Source organism: Macrobrachium nipponense, chromosome 18, assembly GCF_015104395.2.
Source record: "Macrobrachium nipponense isolate FS-2020 chromosome 18, ASM1510439v2, whole genome shotgun sequence".
Taxonomy (NCBI): Eukaryota; Metazoa; Arthropoda; class Malacostraca; order Decapoda; family Palaemonidae; genus Macrobrachium; species Macrobrachium nipponense.
In genome coordinates this window covers 54,263,633-54,281,557 of record NC_087211.1, presented here as the reverse complement: position 1 = coordinate 54,281,557, position 17,925 = coordinate 54,263,633, and the positions used below count along the sequence as shown (strand labels likewise).

The window sequence follows — 17,925 nt, the reverse complement described above, 5'->3', positions numbered from 1 at the left end:
TGATTATAAGTACATACATGTATGCAACCATTCAATATTTGCAGTAGTGATAAGTTCAGGATCGATTTTTTCCACGCACATTTACGTACACTAACCCACAGGCGTGCACACACAGATATATCATATATATATATATATATATATATATCTATATATATTATAATATATATAATATAATATATATATATATGTATATATATATATATATATATATATATATATATATATATATATATATATATCTCTGTGTGTGTATGGGAGACAGATACATTCCACTTACTATATTAGAAAAATTGAGAATGGTCATTAAATATTTTGGTCCGGAGGCTTGTGTAAGAAAGTTAAGGCACGCTGTGTGATGCTTTTTGTACTACTTGTATAAACATTTGTTGAGAGAGAGAGAGAGAGAGAGAGAAACATCGCCAATGACACAATAAGCAATGTTCATATCGTCACTTCCATTTGTTTAATACTACACAATACAAGAATGCATTCAGCTAACAATCATTATTACCGTTCGTATATTACATTCTTATTTATTCTTTACCTGTTTTTTGTAATCTTCAGTTGACTCTGATAATAATATAATAATAATGATAATAATAATAATAATAATAATAATAATAATAATAATAATAATAATAATAATAATAATAATAATAATAATCAACATTTTATCAATTATATTCCCTTAGAGTTCCAAAGTTGTCTTTTTGTTTTGCTGCCAGAACACAAAGTTGATTTGGTTCGTTTTTGTTTGTCATTTGTTTTCCAACTCTAATGAGAGAAAGCCTTGTCGAAAGCCGAATTCAGATGGTCTTGGGTGGCCATGGCATGTTGTTTCCGGGTGCTGATGCAAGGGTTGGCGTACGGGTCCCCGTGGGACACTTTTACGACGTGCCCTGCCTTCTGCAGAAAACCTGGAAGAAGAAGAAGATGGTATTTATTAGTTTTCCTATTCATCTTCATATTCCTCTGTTTTTTTTCAGTTTTGGAAACCTTATTCATATGCTTAACTTGTCGGGGGTTTACAAGCCAAGTTAACCAAACTATTGCTTAAGGTTTTTGTTTTGGATATAGTGATTCTGCATGTTTGATAAGGAATAAATATTTTTTTGAAAACAAAGCTACATGTATAAGGTCGCTTGGCATTAGTAGCTCAAGGTATGTGTTACTCAGGACAGGAAAACACATTTTCCATTTGTTGTCCCAGAACGAGTGACAAGCATTTTCCATAATTTTTCCCCGGGCAGTCTGTACCTGCCGCATCTCCAAATGGCAGTGGAATCATGTCTGGTATTTACACATTGACAGAACTACTCTGACAAGAAAGCTGAGCTGTTACTGTTAAGTACGAATGAAGACAAAGGCAGTGCTATTCAAATTTTGCACATTTTCAGGAGTGACCCTATTCGAAAGAAACAGTGGTTGGGAATATGAATCTATTAAAACCTCAGTTGAAATATCAGTCGGGTAAGAATTGTGACACTCTTTGTCAAACTTCAAGAATAACTGTATTTATGCTGTATCTGTATGACATTGGTTGGGCATATGTCAGACCTTATTTGGGAAATAAATACTCAAATCATATAAGCCTAAAAACGTTCAGTGCGAGATCCATCAAAGTACAGAGATAGATGGGAAGTGTACTTTTAAGCACAAGGACAAAATCGGGATCAATCATGGTGACTTACCAAGAGTTTCAGGAGTCACGATTGGGTACACGAGTCCAGTCGTTGGTCGATTGTGATTCTCAAGGGCTGCAGTATGCTCGACCATTGGGCGGTATCGACCGGTGGTGTAGAGGACAGTTTTGTAGACCAGAATCACTATGAGCTCCAAGACCTCCATCATCAAGAATACAGAGATCCCCATGTAGAGGGACAAGGCGCCTCCCAAGCTGGAGACCAAATCCCAAGGAGACTGGAAGATTAATTGTGAAGTGGAATGAATTGAAAACGAGGGACTGATGCTTCCCAGGCTGAGGACTAAATCCCAAGGAGTCTGGAAGATTAATTGTAGGATGAAATGAATTAGAAATGAGGGACTGATGTCTTCCAACATGAAGACCAAATCCCAAGGAGTCTGGAAGATTAATTGTGGGATGGAATGAACTAGAAATGAGGGACTGATGTCTTCCAAGCTGGAGACGTAATCCCAAGGAGTCTGGAAGATTAATTGTGAGATGGAATGAATTAGAAATGAGGGACTGATGTCTTCCAAGCTGGAGGCCAACTCTCAAGGAGTCTGGAAGATTGATTGTGGGATGATATGAATTAGAAATGAGGGTGATGTTCTTCCAAAGCGGGAGACCCAAACCAAGGGTGGAAGCTTTATTGATGAATGAATAGAAATGAGGGAGTGATGTCTTCCAAGCTGGAGACCAAATCCCAAGGAGTGTGGAAGATTGATTGTGGGATGGAATGAATTAGAAATGAGGGAGTGATGTCTTCCAAGCTGGAGACCAAATCCCAAGGGGTGTGGAAGATTGATTGTGGGATGGATGGATTGAAATGAGAGTGATGTCTTCCAAGCTGAGACCAAATCCCAAAGAGTGTTGGTTAAAGTTGATTGGTTTTATTAGGAAATGAAAGAAATGAAGAGGACCTGGAATGTCTGGTCAAAGCTGTTTAGCCGCCAAATCCCAAAAAGGGGTGTGGAAGATTAATTGTGGGATGGAATGAATTAGAAATGAGGGAGTGATGTCTTCCAAGCTGGAGACCAAATCCAAAGGAGTGTGGAAGATTGATTGTGGGATGGAATGAATTAAATGAGGGAGTGATGTCTTCCAAGCTTTGGCGACAAATCCCAAGAGTTGTGGAAAATTAATTGTGGGAAGGAAAGAAATTTAGAAATTAGGGAGTGATTCTTTCCAAGCTTGGAACCAAAATCCCAATTAGTGGAAAATTTAATTTGTGGGAAGGAATGAATTAGAAATGAGGGAGTGATGTCTTCCAAGCTGGAGACCAAATCCCTAGGAGTCTGGAAGATTAATTGTGGGATGGAATGAATTAGAAATGAGGGAGTGATGTCTTCCAAGCTGGAGACCAAATTCCAAGGTGTCTGGAAGATTAATTGTGGGATGGAATGAATTAGAAATGAGGGAGTGATGTCTTCCAAGCTGGAGACCAAATCCCTAGGAGTCTGGAAGATTAATTGTGGGATGGAATGAATTAGAAATGAGGGAGTGATGTCTTCCAAGCTGGAGACCAAATCCCTAGGAGTGTGGAAGATTAATTGTGGGATGGAATGAATTAGAAATGAGGGAGTGATGTCTTCCAAGCTGGAGACCAAATCCCAAGGAGTGATGAAGATTAATTGTGAGATGGAATGAATTAAAAATGAGGGAGTGATGTCTTCACAGCTGGAGACCAAATCCCAAGGAGTCTGGAAAGTTTAATTGTTGGATGGAATGAATTAAAATGGAGGTGATTGGATGCCGTTCCCAGCTGGCAGTACCAAATCCCCTAAGGAGTCTGGAAAGATTAATTGTGGGATGGAATAGAATTAGAAATGAGGGGTTGAGTAGTTCTCAAGCTGGGGGACCAAATCCCTAGGAGTCGCGCAAGATTATAATTGTGGGATGGAATGATGAGAAATGAAGGACCTGATGTCTTCCAGCTGGAGACCAAATCCCTATGGAGTCCTGGGAAGATTAATTATGTGGGATGGAATGGAATTAGGAAATGTGAGGGAAGTGATGTCTTCCAAGACTGGAGACCAATCACCTAGGAGTCTGGAGATTGTGTGGGATGGGATGAATTAAAATGAGGGGAGCCCAAATGATGTCCCTTTCCCAAGCTGGAGACCAAATTCCCAATTGAATGTGAAGATTGAATTTTGGATGGGTGGAATGAATTATTAGAAATGAGGGAGTGATGTCTTATCCAAGCTGGAGAACCAAATCCCTCGGAGTGGAAAAGATTAATTGTGGGATGAATGATTAGAAATGAGGGAGTGATTGTCCTTCCAAGCGGAGACCAAATCCCGAGGATTGGAGATTGATTGTGGGATGGGAATGAATTAGAAATGAGAGAGTGATTCTTCCAAGCTGGAACAAACTCCAATGAGTGCTGGGAAGCATTTGATTGTGGGATTGGAATGAATCTAGAATGAGGGAGTGATGTCTTCCCAAGCTGGAGACCAAATCCCTAGGAGTGGAAGATTGACTTGTGGGGATCGGAATGAATTAGAAATGAGGAGTGATGTTCTTCTCGCAGCTGGAGACCAAATCCCTAGGAGTGAAGATTGATTGGGGAATGGAATGAATTAGAAATTTGAGGAGTGATGTCTTCCAAGCTGGAGAACCAAATCCCTAGGAGTGGAAGATTGTGTGGGATGGAATTAATTGAAATAGATGAGAAGTATGTCTTCCAAGCTGGAGACCAAATCCCTAGGAGTGGAAGATTAATTGTGGGATGGAATGAATTAGAAATGAGGGAGTGATGTCTTCACAGCTGGAGACCAAATCCCTAGGAGTGGAAGATTAATTGTGGGATGGAATGAATTAGAAATGAGGGAGTGATGTCTTCCAAGCTGGAGACCAAATCCCTAGGAGTGGAAGATTAAGTGTGGATGGAATGAATAGACATGAGGGAGGTGGATGTCTTCACAGCTGGAGACCAAATCGCTAGGAGTGGAAGATTAATTGTGGGATGGAATGAATTAGAAATGAGGGAGTGATGTCTTCAAAGCTGGAGACCAAATCCCTAGGAGTCTGAAGATGGTGATTGTGGGACTGATGGATGGAATTGAAAAATTGATTAAGGAAGTGAATGCATTCCAGGCTGGAGACCAAATCCCAAGGAGTCTGGAAGATTGATTGTGGGATGGAATGAATTGAAAATGAGGAAGTGAATGCATTCCAGGCTGGAGACCAAATCCCAAGAAGTCTGGAAGATTGATTGTGGGATGGAATGAATTGAAAAAATTTGAGGAAAGGTTGAATGGCATTCCCAGGCTGGAGACCAAATCCCAAGAAAGTCTGGCAAGATTGATGGGGTTGGGATGGAATGAATTGAAAATGAGGAAGTGAATGCATTCCAGGCTGGAGACTAAATCCCAAGGAGTGTGGAAGATTGATTGTGGGATGGAATGAATTGAAAATGAGGAAGTGAATGCATTCCAGGCTGGAGACCAAATCCCAAGAAGTCTGGAAGATTGATTGTGGGATGGAATGAATGAATAATGAAAATGATCCTCGCAGTGAATGCATTCCAGGCTGGAGACAAATCCAAAGAAGTCTGGAAGATTGATTGTGGGCCTGGAAATGAATTGAAAATGAGGAAGTGTGAATGCATTCCAGGCGCTGGAGTGACCAAATCCAAGAAGCTGCGGAAGATTGATTGTGGGATGGAATGAATTGAAAATGAGGAAGTGAATGCATTCCAGGCTGGAGACCAAATCCCAAGAAGTCTGGAAGATTGATTGTGGGATGGAATGAATTGAAAATGAGGAAGTGATGCCTTGCAGGCTGGAGACCAAATCCCAAGGAGTGTTGAAGATTAATTGTGAAATGGTATATAGACATATATGTATATACATACATACATAGAGAGAGAGAGAGAGAGAGAAAGATTTGTCTGTTGACTTACCGAGTAGACTTCCGACTGGTAGATGACCTCTCGGCTGAGGGAGTTGTAGAAGACCTCAATCTTCATCAAGCTCGATTCCCTGGGGCCAGTGTCATACTTCTTAGAAGCGTAGTCCTGAAAGATACGATCTGAATGACCTCGTGGGTCCCCAGTGCTTTGCCTTCGGGCTAAATTATATATTCTGTTCTATCGTCAGTGTAATGATGTTAAGCACGTGATTTATGATATTGATATACACAATGTCATTGGGAGGTTATTAAGGGTTGATGTTGAAGGATGTTATAGTTGATTGGTTTGCATATGATAATGATGATAATAATGAAATTATGAAGAAGAAGAAGAAGAAGAGCAGCTCTTAGCAGATATAAGACCAGAAAAAAAGATTAATGAGAAGACTCGAAAGGGGTTTAGATGAAATCATTTCCACATGCTTCACTTAAAAGAGGCTCTACTACATTCTAATAATAATAATAATAATAATAATAATAATAATAATAATAATAATAATAATATAGTAATAATAATAATAATTATAATAATAATAGGTAGTAGACACTTTTAACCATGTGGCGTTGAAGGTGATAGCTGCATCAGCGGCATTAATTTTGTATAGAGTTTTCTCCATTTTTCTGGTGATTATTTTTGGGCTGCTGCATTGTGCCAACACCATGCCGATATTTATCATTTATTGAGGCCAAAGCAGGTTGCAAACTTGGGTAATTTTATTTCAGATGAATACACAAAAATCAGTGACAGACTACAGTGGTAACCAATTCAGAAGTTCACTTTTATAATTGATGTAAAGTATTCATCTGAAAATGGTAATAAAAATGCGCTTAAGTTTTTTCGGCGCAATCGAGTTTTCTGTACAACATATAATACTGTATAAAATCATCAAATATGACTGACAGCTCTCCAGTGGCTCACCAGATGCTGTAGAGTGAGGGTGCGTCCCATGTCTCCGGAAAGCGCTGCCTGATGCACGGTCCTTGGTTAACTTTAACCTTGAATTAAATCAAAACTACTGAGGTTAGAGGGTTGCAATTTGGTATGTTTGATGATTGGAGGGTGGATGATCAAAATACCAATTTGCAGCCCTCTAGCCTCAGTAATTTTTTATTTAACATCTGAGGGCAGACGGACGGACGGACAGATAGACAAAGCTGGCACAATAGTTTCTTTTGCAGAAAACTAATAAAAACTACCGAGATTTGCACCCTGCTTTCTTCTCCCAAAAAAGGAGCGAAGAGTCTTTACAAAACGAACGCCGCTAATGCATCTGTCACCCTCAGCACAATAATAATATCAAAATTAATAATAAAAAGTAAATTGTAATCCATACCTTGGAAGGAAGCGGCGGCCAGAGAGTCATGGAGAGTACTCTAGGATACTCGAAGTTGCTGCGGATAAGAAGGACCCGAGTGAGATTTTAAACTAACACTGGAACAACTGGTCAGTTACAGTGACCAAGACGTCAGGAGAATTTGAAGCTTATGAGACCTATAGGTCCCAGCGCTTGGCCGCTGGCCTAAATTCTATGTTCTATCTGTCTATCAACAGCAAAAACGAATCACTTCCCCAGAGATTATACTACTCACCTACAGGCGACCTCGCAGCCACAATTGGCTTTCTTCGGGTTATTTGAATACTCTTTGAATTTGTTGGTGACGCAGTTGATGTCGCTTTCGTCTGTGGAGAGAGAGAGAGAGAGAGAGAGAGAGAGAGAGAGAGAGAGAGAGAGAGAGATTTAATACTTAGATAAATAATCATATAATCCTAGTTTGTTCTTACAGGTCTAATTCTGACAATGTTTCTCTGTACTGATAGTTATTACTTTATGTAGTGCTGTATGTTACCCCCGTTTCGTTGTGATTGAAAGTTATTAATTCTTATTATTATTACTGAAAAAATACTCATGGGTTATTTTGGGTTAGGTTATGTTAGGATGTTAGGAGAGGTTAGGGTAGGATGCTTAGGTTAGGTTAGGTTAGGATGTTACGCTAGGTTATGAATAGTGTCGTATCTTACTGAGTCACCCTGTATTTAGGGAACTGGTTTGCTTGTGGAGATTCTACTCTGCAGAATCTCGCTTGACAGTTAAATTCCTTTCATGTTTGTTCTGAATTTAATGATAATAATAATAATAGTAATAATGATAATAATCAGAATCTCGCTTGACAGTTAAATTCCTTTCATGTTTGTTCTGAATTTAATAATAATAATAATAATAGTAATAATAATAATAATAATAATAATAATAATGATAATAATAATCCAAAGAAAACTCATTATCACATGAGTCAATACAATGGAAAAGTAAATCCACGATAATATGTCTGTTTGATCTTGTTATTTAAAATACAAAAGCAGGGAGCTTTCGATGACCTGCACGGTCCTCCTTGTCAATCTGTCTGTAATTACACTCAGTGACTATACAAAAACTTTGTTTTTTGACTAGTTTACAAAAAAAAAGTTTTGTATAGTCACTGTGTGTAATTATAGTCAGATTGACAAGGAGGACCGTGCAGGTCTAAGAAAGCTTTCTGTTTTGTATTTTAAATAACAAGATCAAACAGACATATTATTGTGAATTTACTTTTTTCCAATAATAATAATAATAATAATAATAATAATAATAATATTTGTAGGGAAAAACTCTCTATCACGAGAGTATATATAATGTTCTAAAGGGTCCACAATAATACAAAGGGTAAAAAGTCCGTGTATAATTTTGAAGACTTTAAAGAAAGCTTTCAAACCCTTCCCTGGGTTCATCTTCAGTCCAAATGAACAAAAGGTTACAAGTACAGAGGTAAATTTGAACGACTCTTGTTTTTCAAATTTACCTCTGTACTTGTCGTAACGTTTTGTTCATTTGGACTTAAGATGAACCCAGGGAAGGGTTTGAAAGCTTTCTTTAAAGTCTTCAAAATTATACACGGACTTTTTACTCTTTGTATTATTGTGGACCCTTTAGAACAATAATAATAATAATAATGGTGGAGAAATACACTGTCGGTAATAATAATAATGATAACAAAAGTCGACTTACTCCCAGAAGTTAGGTTACAGTACTTCATTGTATGGTCCCCATACAAAGTCCCGTTGAAGGTGAAGTTCTGGGGATACAACGGGTGAACGCAGCTACAATTGGTCACCAGGATCCTCTGCATGCACATTCGAAGGCATTCCTGCAAGCAATTCAGAAGGTACTAAGGGAAACCAGAAGGGGGCCTATTGGGGCAAATTCCCCAGGGATCCTATTCGGAAAGACGATGAACAAGATGAACATACTCCCTTATGCGGCGCACTGCAGGCATTGCTTAAGGCTCTTTGCACCGTCCCTTCTGGCCCTAGCTGCAACCTCTTTCAATCCTCTAACTGTGCCTTAGTTCGTAATCTTACTCTCTCTCTTCCATCTTACTGTAATCAATCCTCTCCTAATAATTGTTGCGTAATGCAGCTGCTTTGAGGTTTCCCTCATGTCACACCTTTCAAACCTTTCAACTGCCAATTTCCCTTTCACCGTCTTTGGCGCCTATAAGTTATTCATTCTATTCTATTCTGTTCTCTGATACAGAAAGTGTCGTAAGGACTAATGCCTATTTTTTTAGCCACGTGAAGCTGAATCTTCGCTTTAATGACAAAATTTTTTTTTTTTTTTTTTTAAAGTGGAGCTCGTAATCCGAGACGCCTAATGAACTTACTTACCGAGGTCGTATACAAAATGTAGCTGGACCCGTTGCCTCGTAGGGCGTAGGACGTGTTAGCCCAAGATTTGGTGCAGTTGGCCTCGTAAGGATCAGCTAGCATGGAGAGTTCTCTCTGAAATGTTGGTAGAAAGTAATAATTCTAGTATTTATTGTCGTGACTTTAGCTGGTTGGGTTGGGAATAAATACACGAGTCTATATATATATAATATATATATATATATATATATATATATATATATATATATATATATATTATGTATAAGATAGAGAGAGAGAGAGAGAGAGAGAGAGAGAGAGAGAGAGAGAGAGAGAGAGAGATGGAATAAGATATGAACGACAAATGCTTAGACATTCTCTTGAGTCTGAAACATGATACGAAACGAATCATCTACTTTGTCCTGCTGTGACATCATTTGTTAGTTTTAGAACGATTCAGTCAGTCAATATTGAAGCTTTTGTGGTGCAATTCGATCGACAGAAGCAGCAAACAAGCAAACAATCTACGATACTTAAACGTCATATTAAATTCGCGCGTGGTGGAGGGAAACGGATATTGCTAACTGGGAAGTTCAGCTAGAAATCGGTGGCCTGAACTGGGTCGAATAAAGGAAATGACTTCGTCAGCATATATATATATATATATATATATAGGTATATATATATATATATTATATATACTCTATATATATATATATAATACTATATATATTATATATTATTATATATTTAATTAATATATATGTATATATATATATATATATATATTATATATATATATATATATATTCATATATATAAAAATTGGTAGAGCTGCAGCTTTCGGAATCATACTTGTAGGCTTCCAGGGAAAGGCATTCGATATAATTGAAGGTTTATTGCTGATGCCGACGTTTCACAACTACATTGTTGCATTTCAAGGCTGAAATACAGCGAGTTGATTCTTAATAATAATCATAAAAACACTTATATTAAAATATAAAATATAACTAAAATCACTTATTTAAAATGTTAACTCATTTAAAAATATACATATATAAAAGCAAAAAGACAAAAAACACAACACCATTGGCACGAAATGACCTACCCAGACGGAGTTGAAAGGAAACTGTTGAAACAAAGTTAGCTTACAATAATAAATAAACAAGGCACACACGTACAGTAAGGCAACGACAAGACAAATAGGGCCGTTAAGCAATGAACAATTGTGTAGATGAGGTTTGGGTGTTTAATGATGGGACAGTTAATTTTATCATTATGGACTCTAGGGTTGTTAGGTCATTGTTTTTCTGCGTTTGTCCCTATTATCTGAAAATCTTGTTATCTATGTATGTTTTGCATAATTTGGAATGATTCCTTATATTGGATTGCTCTGGGTTGGACAGTCTGCTTCCAGTTCTAAAACTAATTCCTCTATGGGCGTCTATGCGTACCCCTTAGCAGTCGTTTGGTACATCCAACGTAAGTCCCTGGTTACACCTGGGGCAAGATACTTATAAACAACGCTGGACGTAAACAACGGACTAACTTTGTCCTTGAGCTTGAAAAAGGACCCGATGGTGCAAGGATTTTTGGGAATCAATTTAGATTTAAGGCAGGCAATTCTCTCTGAATTAAATTTAGACACTTTTTCCTAAAGAAATCATCATATAAGTAAGGGAACGTTGCAAACATTTTCATTTTCGGCACAGTATGGATAGCAGTGGGCATTTCCATTTTCTTGTCTAAGAACTTGTTTAAGGCTCTGAAGAACACCCTTTGAGGAAAACAGTTATTACTGAAGTAGTTCGCCAAAGTTACGACCTCTTCGTGGAAGGCCATCCAACTGGACGCGTGTGTAAAGGCCCTGTGGAGGAGAGTAGAAATGGAGTTTAATTTAAAATTAGAATGACAGAAGCTGTAGAAATTCGTGCCCAAACCTGTAAAAGTATCTTTTCTATAAATCCCTGTATAAAACCCTTGTTCTTTTCTAGAGACAATAACATCCAGGAACGGTAATTTTATTGTTAGATTCCTTCTCCAGGGTGAATTTGATGTTCGGGTGTTTGTGTGTGACATAGTCTAAAAAGGGGGTCGGCATTAAAAATCACGCTTGAAAAGAGCAAACGTGTCATCGACGTAACGTTTATAAAAACAAGGGGTGGAAAGAAAGAGGGCAACTATCCAGCGCCTGTTCTTCAGAGAACTCATAAAGATTATTGGCGAACATCGGACCTAAAGGGGAACCCATTGCCATCCCCTCCACCTTGTCTATATACAATGTTATTAAAAATAAAGGCCGTGTCCAGCACGGCCAATTCTAAAAAATTGCTTAAATAACGTCCTGTTAAAATTATGAAATAAAACACCCTCACTAGCAAACAGATTATTTAAAATGATCTCGATGGTCTCTCCACTGGGACGTTTGTGAATAGAGATTCCACGTCCCAGGCTAACCATGATTAAGTCAGAATCTTTCTTTAATAATCTCATCTTTGAAACTAGCAGAGTTTTTTATTGAGTAAGAGTTTCTGCTTAAGGGTTCTAATATTGGAACAAGGTATTTGGCTATTCTATAATTTGCTGTATTCATAGAAGAAAGAATGGGCCGCATTGGAGTCCCTGCCTTGTGCACTTTGGGCAAACCATACATCAATCCATATGACGAACCTGTGACGAAGAGGTTTTGGTAGGTGTTTTTCGTCTATGACTTTGTTTTGCTTTAATGTCCTTAAAAATCTGTTTATCTTATCCTCGGTTTTGATGATATTATAAAGGTCTGGAGAACCTACTTTTTCGAATTTCGTTCGGTCGTTTAATATGCTTTCCATTTATTGATATACTCCTGTTTGTTGAGAAACAAACCGTGCCTTACCTTTATCTGTCTTTGTAATGATGATATCTTCCTCATTGGCTAAGTTCTTTAGGATGGCAAGGTCATCCTTCTTGAAGAAAGGGGTCCATTTAGTTCGTAAACTATTAAAGGTGCTGTGGGCTAATGATGAAATTTGCGATCGTAAGTGTCAGTGTTAAAGCAAAAAGGAAGATCTTTAATCCTGTGGAATAGTGACTCTAATGGGAGGAAAATTGTTGGTATTTCGGTTTATAATTGGGGAGGCAGAAATCCAACCTAATGAAAGTAAGAATTCTTCCCTTTTAGACAAAACGCGATTTGAAAGGTTAAAAACTGAATGTATATTTTGGTTAAAGATCGGAACAACAACACCTAAACTATTTAACTTCCTATTGGTGCCTGTCAAATTACCTGTTGTAGGAAACTTATTGATGGTCCTATTGAACAACTGGGTAAAGATGATCGAATCTAAAAGTGTCAAAGATCTAGTACTGTAGTCTTATGTTTAGCTATCGTATCTTTCAGTCTGTTTAGATTCTTGTATTTGATAATTAATTTTCTATTCTAATAACTTCTTCGTAGCCTCTGTAATAAAATTCAGAATGGTACAGGGACTCCTTATACAGGTTTGAACTTGACAAATTTTGGAACCACGTTATTGAGTTGACAGTATTCCAAAAAATCTAAATCCAACCTCGTTTTTTTCATATTTTTCTTGTAAGCTTTTCCAAATGTCGACAACTGGTAAGAAACTGGGAGCCATACTTGGTCCTGATTAATTCGTGGAAGTGGTGGAATCCTCTAAGGCGAAGTTTTAGAATAAACAATAGGGCGAAGAAACAACTGAAGGCGGCCATGGTGCTCGCTTTGTGTCATTATAAATCCGAAGATCTATTAAAAAATTGGAGCTGCAGCTTTCGGAATCATACTTGTAGGCTTCCAGGGAAAGGCATTCGATATAATTGAAGGTTTATTGCTGATGCCGACGTTTCACAACTACATTGTTGCATTTTCAAGGCTGAAATACAGCGAGTTGATTCTTAATAATTAATCATAAAAACACTTATAATAAAATATAAAATATAAACTAAAATCACTTATTTAAAAGTGTTAACTCATTTAAAAAATATACATATATAAAAGCAAAAAGACAAAAAACACAACACCATTGGCACGAAAAATGACCTACCCAGACGGGAGTTGAAAGGAACTGTTGAAACAAAGTTACAATAATAATAAACAAGGCACACACGTACAGTAAGGCAACGACAAGACAAATAGGGCCGTTAAGCAATGAACAATTGTGTAGATGAGGTTTGGGTGTTTAATGATGGGACAGTTAATTTTATCATTATGGACTCTAGGGTTGTTAGGTCATTGTTTTTCTGCGTTTGTCCTATTATCTGAAAATCTTTGTTATCTATGTATGTTTTGCATAATTTGGAATGATTCCTTATATTGGATTGCTCTGGGTTGGACAGTCTGCTTCCAGTTCTAAAACTAATTCCTCTATGGGCGTCTATGCGTACCCTTAGCAGTCGTTTGGTACATCCAACGTAAGTCCCCTGGTTACACCTGGGGCACGGTTGTTCTCAACAAACAGGAGTATATCAATAAAATGGAAAGCATATTAAACGACCGAACGAAATTCGAAAAAGTAGGTTCTCCAGACCTTTTATAATCATCAAAACCGAGGATAAGATAAACAGATTTTTTAAGGACATTAAAGCAAAACAAAGTCATAGACGAAAACACCTACCAAAACCTCTTCGTCACAGGTTCGTCATATGGATTGATGTATGGTTTGCCCAAAGTGCACAAGGCAGGGACTCCAATGCGGCCCATTCTTTCTTCTATGAATACAGCAAATTATAGAATAGCCAAATACCTTGTTCCAATATTAGAACCCTTAAGCAGAAACTCTTACTCAATAAAAAACTCTGCTAGTTTCAAAGATGAGATTATTAAAGAAGATTCTGACTTAATCATGGTTAGCCTGGACGTGGAATCTCTATTCACAAACGTCCCAGTGGGAGAGACCATCGAGATCATTTTAAATAAGCTGTTTGCTAGTGAGGGTGTTTTATTTCATAATTTTAACAGGACGTTATTTAAGCAATTTTTAGAATTGGCCGTGCTGGGACACGGCCTTATTTTTAATAACATTGTATATAGACAGGTGGAGGGGATGGCAATGGGTTCCCCTTTAGGTCCGGTGTTCGCCAATATCTTTATGAGTTCTCTGGAAGAACAGGCGCTGGATAGTTGCCCTCTTTCTTTCCACCCCTTGTTTTATAAACGTTACGTCGATGACACGTTTGCTCTTTTCAAGCGTGATTTTAATGCCGACTCCTTTTTAGACTAGTCAACACACAACACCCGAACATCAAATTCACCCTGGAGAAGGAATCTAACAATAAATTACCGTTCCTGGATGTTATTGTCGTCTAGAAAAGAACAAGGGTTTTATACAGGGATTTATAGAAAAAGATACTTTTACAGGTTTGGGCACGAATTTCTACAGCTTCTGTCATTCTAATTTTAAATTAAACTCCATTTCTACTCTCCTCCACAGGGCCTTTACACACGCGTCCAGTTGGATGGCCTTCCACGAAGAGGTCGTAACTTTGGCGAACTACTTCAGTAATAACTGTTTTCCTCAAAGGGTGTCTTCAGAGCCTTAAACAAGTTCTTAGACAAGAAAATGGAAAATGCCCACTGCTATCCATACTGTGCCGAAAAAACAATGAAAATGTTTGCAACGTTCCCTTACTTATATGATGATTTCTTTAGGAAAAAGTGTCTAAATTTAATTCAGAGAGAATTGCCTGCCTTAAATCTAAAATTGATTCCCAAAAATCTTGCACCATCGGGTCCTTTTTCAAGCTCAAGGACAAAGTTAGTCCGTTGTTTACGTCCAGCGTTGTTTATAAGTATACTTGCCCCAGGTGTAACCAGGGGACTTACGTTGGATTGTACCAAACGACTGCTAAGGGTACGCATAGACGCCCATAGAGGAATTAGTTTTAGAACTGGAAGCAGACTGTCCAACCCAGAGCAATCCAATATAAGGAATCATTCCAAATTATGCAAACATCATAGATAACAAAGATTTTCAGATAATAGGACAAACGCAGAAAAACAATGACCTAACAACCCTAGAGTCCATAATGATAAAATTAACTGTCCCATCATTAAACACCCAAACCTCATCTACACAATTGTTCATTGCTTAACGGCCCTATTTGTCTTGTCGTTGCCTTACTGTACGTGTGTGCCTTGTTTATTATTATTGTAACTTTGTTTCAACAGTTTCCTTTCAACTCCCGTCTGGGTAGGTCATTTTCGTGCCAATGGTGTTGTGTTTTTTGTCTTTTTTGCTTTTATATATGTATATTTTTAAATGAGTTAACATTTTAAATAAGTGATTTTAGTTATGTTTTATATTTTATTATAAGTGTTTTTATGATTAATTATTAAGAATCAACTCGCTGTATTTCAGCCTTGAAAATGCAACAATGTAGTTGTGAAACGTCGGCATCAGCAATAAACCTTCAATTATATCGAATGCCTTTCCCTGGAAGCCTACAAGTATATATATATATATATATACATACATACATATACATTATAATAAAAGTATCAAATTATTAGACCTTTCTGTTATGACTCAACATTTGATTAACCAAACTACATCGGTATTGTTGTGTTTGCAAATATGCGAAGTGGTCACGTTATTGAAAGAATGATTGCTGATGAGTGTAATTGTCATTATTATTATCATTATTCATCGATGAATAATGATAGTAATGACGCGTATATGATATGTTTCAAGCCCGTAACGACAGTTACTTGCCACTCGGACGGGCTATTACTTAGAGTCCACAAGTAACGAAATTCACGTTTTGGGGGGAATTTTTTATCTCTCCACTTGAAGAGGTTTTGGCGTATCCCTTGTATCTGCGTTTTTGAAAGGGTGTGTCCGTCAGGAGACGGCTGTCCTTTGAGAGCAGTCGTCAGCTAAGTCCTCTGTTTTAAAGAAGAAAAAAAAAGAAAATGAAGAAGAAGAAAAAGAAGTAGGACAAGAAGAAGAAGAAAAAGAAGTAAGACAAGAAGAAGAAGAAAAAGGAGTAAGACAAGAAGAAAATGTAGAAGAAGACGAAGAAGAAAAAGAAGTAAGACAAGAAGAATAAGAAAAAGAAGTAAGACAAGAAGAAAAAGTAGAAGAAGACGGAGAAGAAAAAGAAGTAAGACAAGAAGAAAAACTAGAAGAAGACGAAGAAGAAGAAAAAGATAAAGAAGACGACGAAAAGAAAAAGCGAAAAGGAAGGGGACAACGACGGAAGAAAGAAGAAGAAGCTAAAAAAAGAAGGGAAGGAACAAAGGGGGGGACGAAGAAGAAAAGAAAGAAAGAAAATGAAGTAGGACAAGAAGAAGAGGAAGAGGAAAAAGAAGGACAAGACGAAGAAAAAGAAGAAGATAAAAAGAAGTAGGACAAGAAGAAGAAGAGGAAGAAGAAAAAGAAGAAGAAGAGAAAGACGACGACGACGAAGAAGAAGAAGAAGTAGAACAAAAGGAAAAAAAAGATGAAGAAGCAAAAAATGTCAGGTTTCCTTCTCGTCCATCGGAAATGACGGACGACTTTGTTGAGCCGGATAGAACCAGATGTGTCTCTCTTTGTAGTGGATCCTATACTCTGTTTTTTTTCATCTGTCCATCAGCCTGTGGTGTTTTTGTATGGTAACACTGCGTCCCGGGCTTTAGATAGTTACGCTATGTGTAAGTTTTAGGCAAATAAAAGGATATCTGGGTGCATATTTGCAACTGAAAAGTGCTTTAATAATTTACTGAATGCGAAGTACACCGTTAATATTCGAAATAGGATGTTATTATAATCGTGAATGTAAGCTGAATGTAACTTACTAAAGCCCGCCCGGACGCCCAGTGTTACCATACAAAAACACCACAGGCGGATGGACAGATGGAAAAAACAGTATAGACCTCATAAATTGAAGTATGAGATCCTTGACTGCGCACAAGGGTAATATTAGATCCTTGTTTCCCTAGCAAATCCATGTAGGGTTGAGAGGAGGGGGGGGGGGGGGTGTGATGGCGGGCGAGACCTGTGCAGGTGGGCCCTACCCTTGAAAAATAATGACAAAATAATAATATTGAAGATGTAGGTAATTAGGAACATCAATGAGAAATATAGAAATGGAAATTTGAAAAATCCATCTTGGAAATAATCATAAATTTTTTAGGAAAAAATTATAATAATAATAATGGTAACATTAATCTTAATGTTAATGATAATGGTTTCGGTATGATTATATATATATATATATATATATATATATATATATATGTGTGTGTGTGTGTGTGTGTGTGTGTACGTGTGTATGCGTGTGCACAAGAGGGTAATGAATAAACACAACACGAATTCCACTTGAAACCTTACTTTCTTCTTTGTCATGTTTCCCATCAAGGATTATCCCCGTCCTTTCAGACAGCTTCGAACCGGAGTTTTGGGGTTTTGAGGCGAAACACATTCAGTTTCCAATAGCGCCTCAGTGGCGTGGTCGGTGTGGTGTTGGCGTGCCACTTCGGTGGCCGCGAGTTCGATTCTCGGGCATTCCATTGAGGTGTGAGAGATGTGCATTTCTGGTGAGAGAAGTTCACGAATCTCGACGTGGTTCGGAAGCCACGTAAAGCCGTTGGTCCTGTTGCTGAATAACCACTGGTTCCATAAAAACAAATAAACAAACAGAAATTTTAGTTCCTCGTTGG

General features: G+C 37.7%; 1 protein-coding gene across 1 annotated transcript in view; it reads right to left on the bottom strand.

Annotated features, from left to right (window-relative positions):
- Positions 1-247: 247 nt before the first annotated feature.
- The window catches only part of LOC135197065 (uncharacterized), a 47,650-nt gene continuing 29,972 nt past the window's right edge, over positions 248-17,925 (bottom strand). The window contains exons 7-13 of the mRNA XM_064224010.1: positions 9,306-9,419; positions 8,647-8,785; positions 7,193-7,283; positions 6,937-6,994; positions 5,595-5,708; positions 1,695-1,923; positions 248-920 (exon numbers count right to left, since the gene is read on the bottom strand). Coding sequence (XP_064080080.1) covers positions 778-920; positions 1,695-1,923; positions 5,595-5,708; positions 6,937-6,994; positions 7,193-7,283; positions 8,647-8,785; positions 9,306-9,419 — 888 coding nt within the window. The 3' untranslated portion in view covers positions 248-777. The remainder of the gene's footprint in view (positions 921-1,694; positions 1,924-5,594; positions 5,709-6,936; positions 6,995-7,192; positions 7,284-8,646; positions 8,786-9,305; positions 9,420-17,925) is intronic.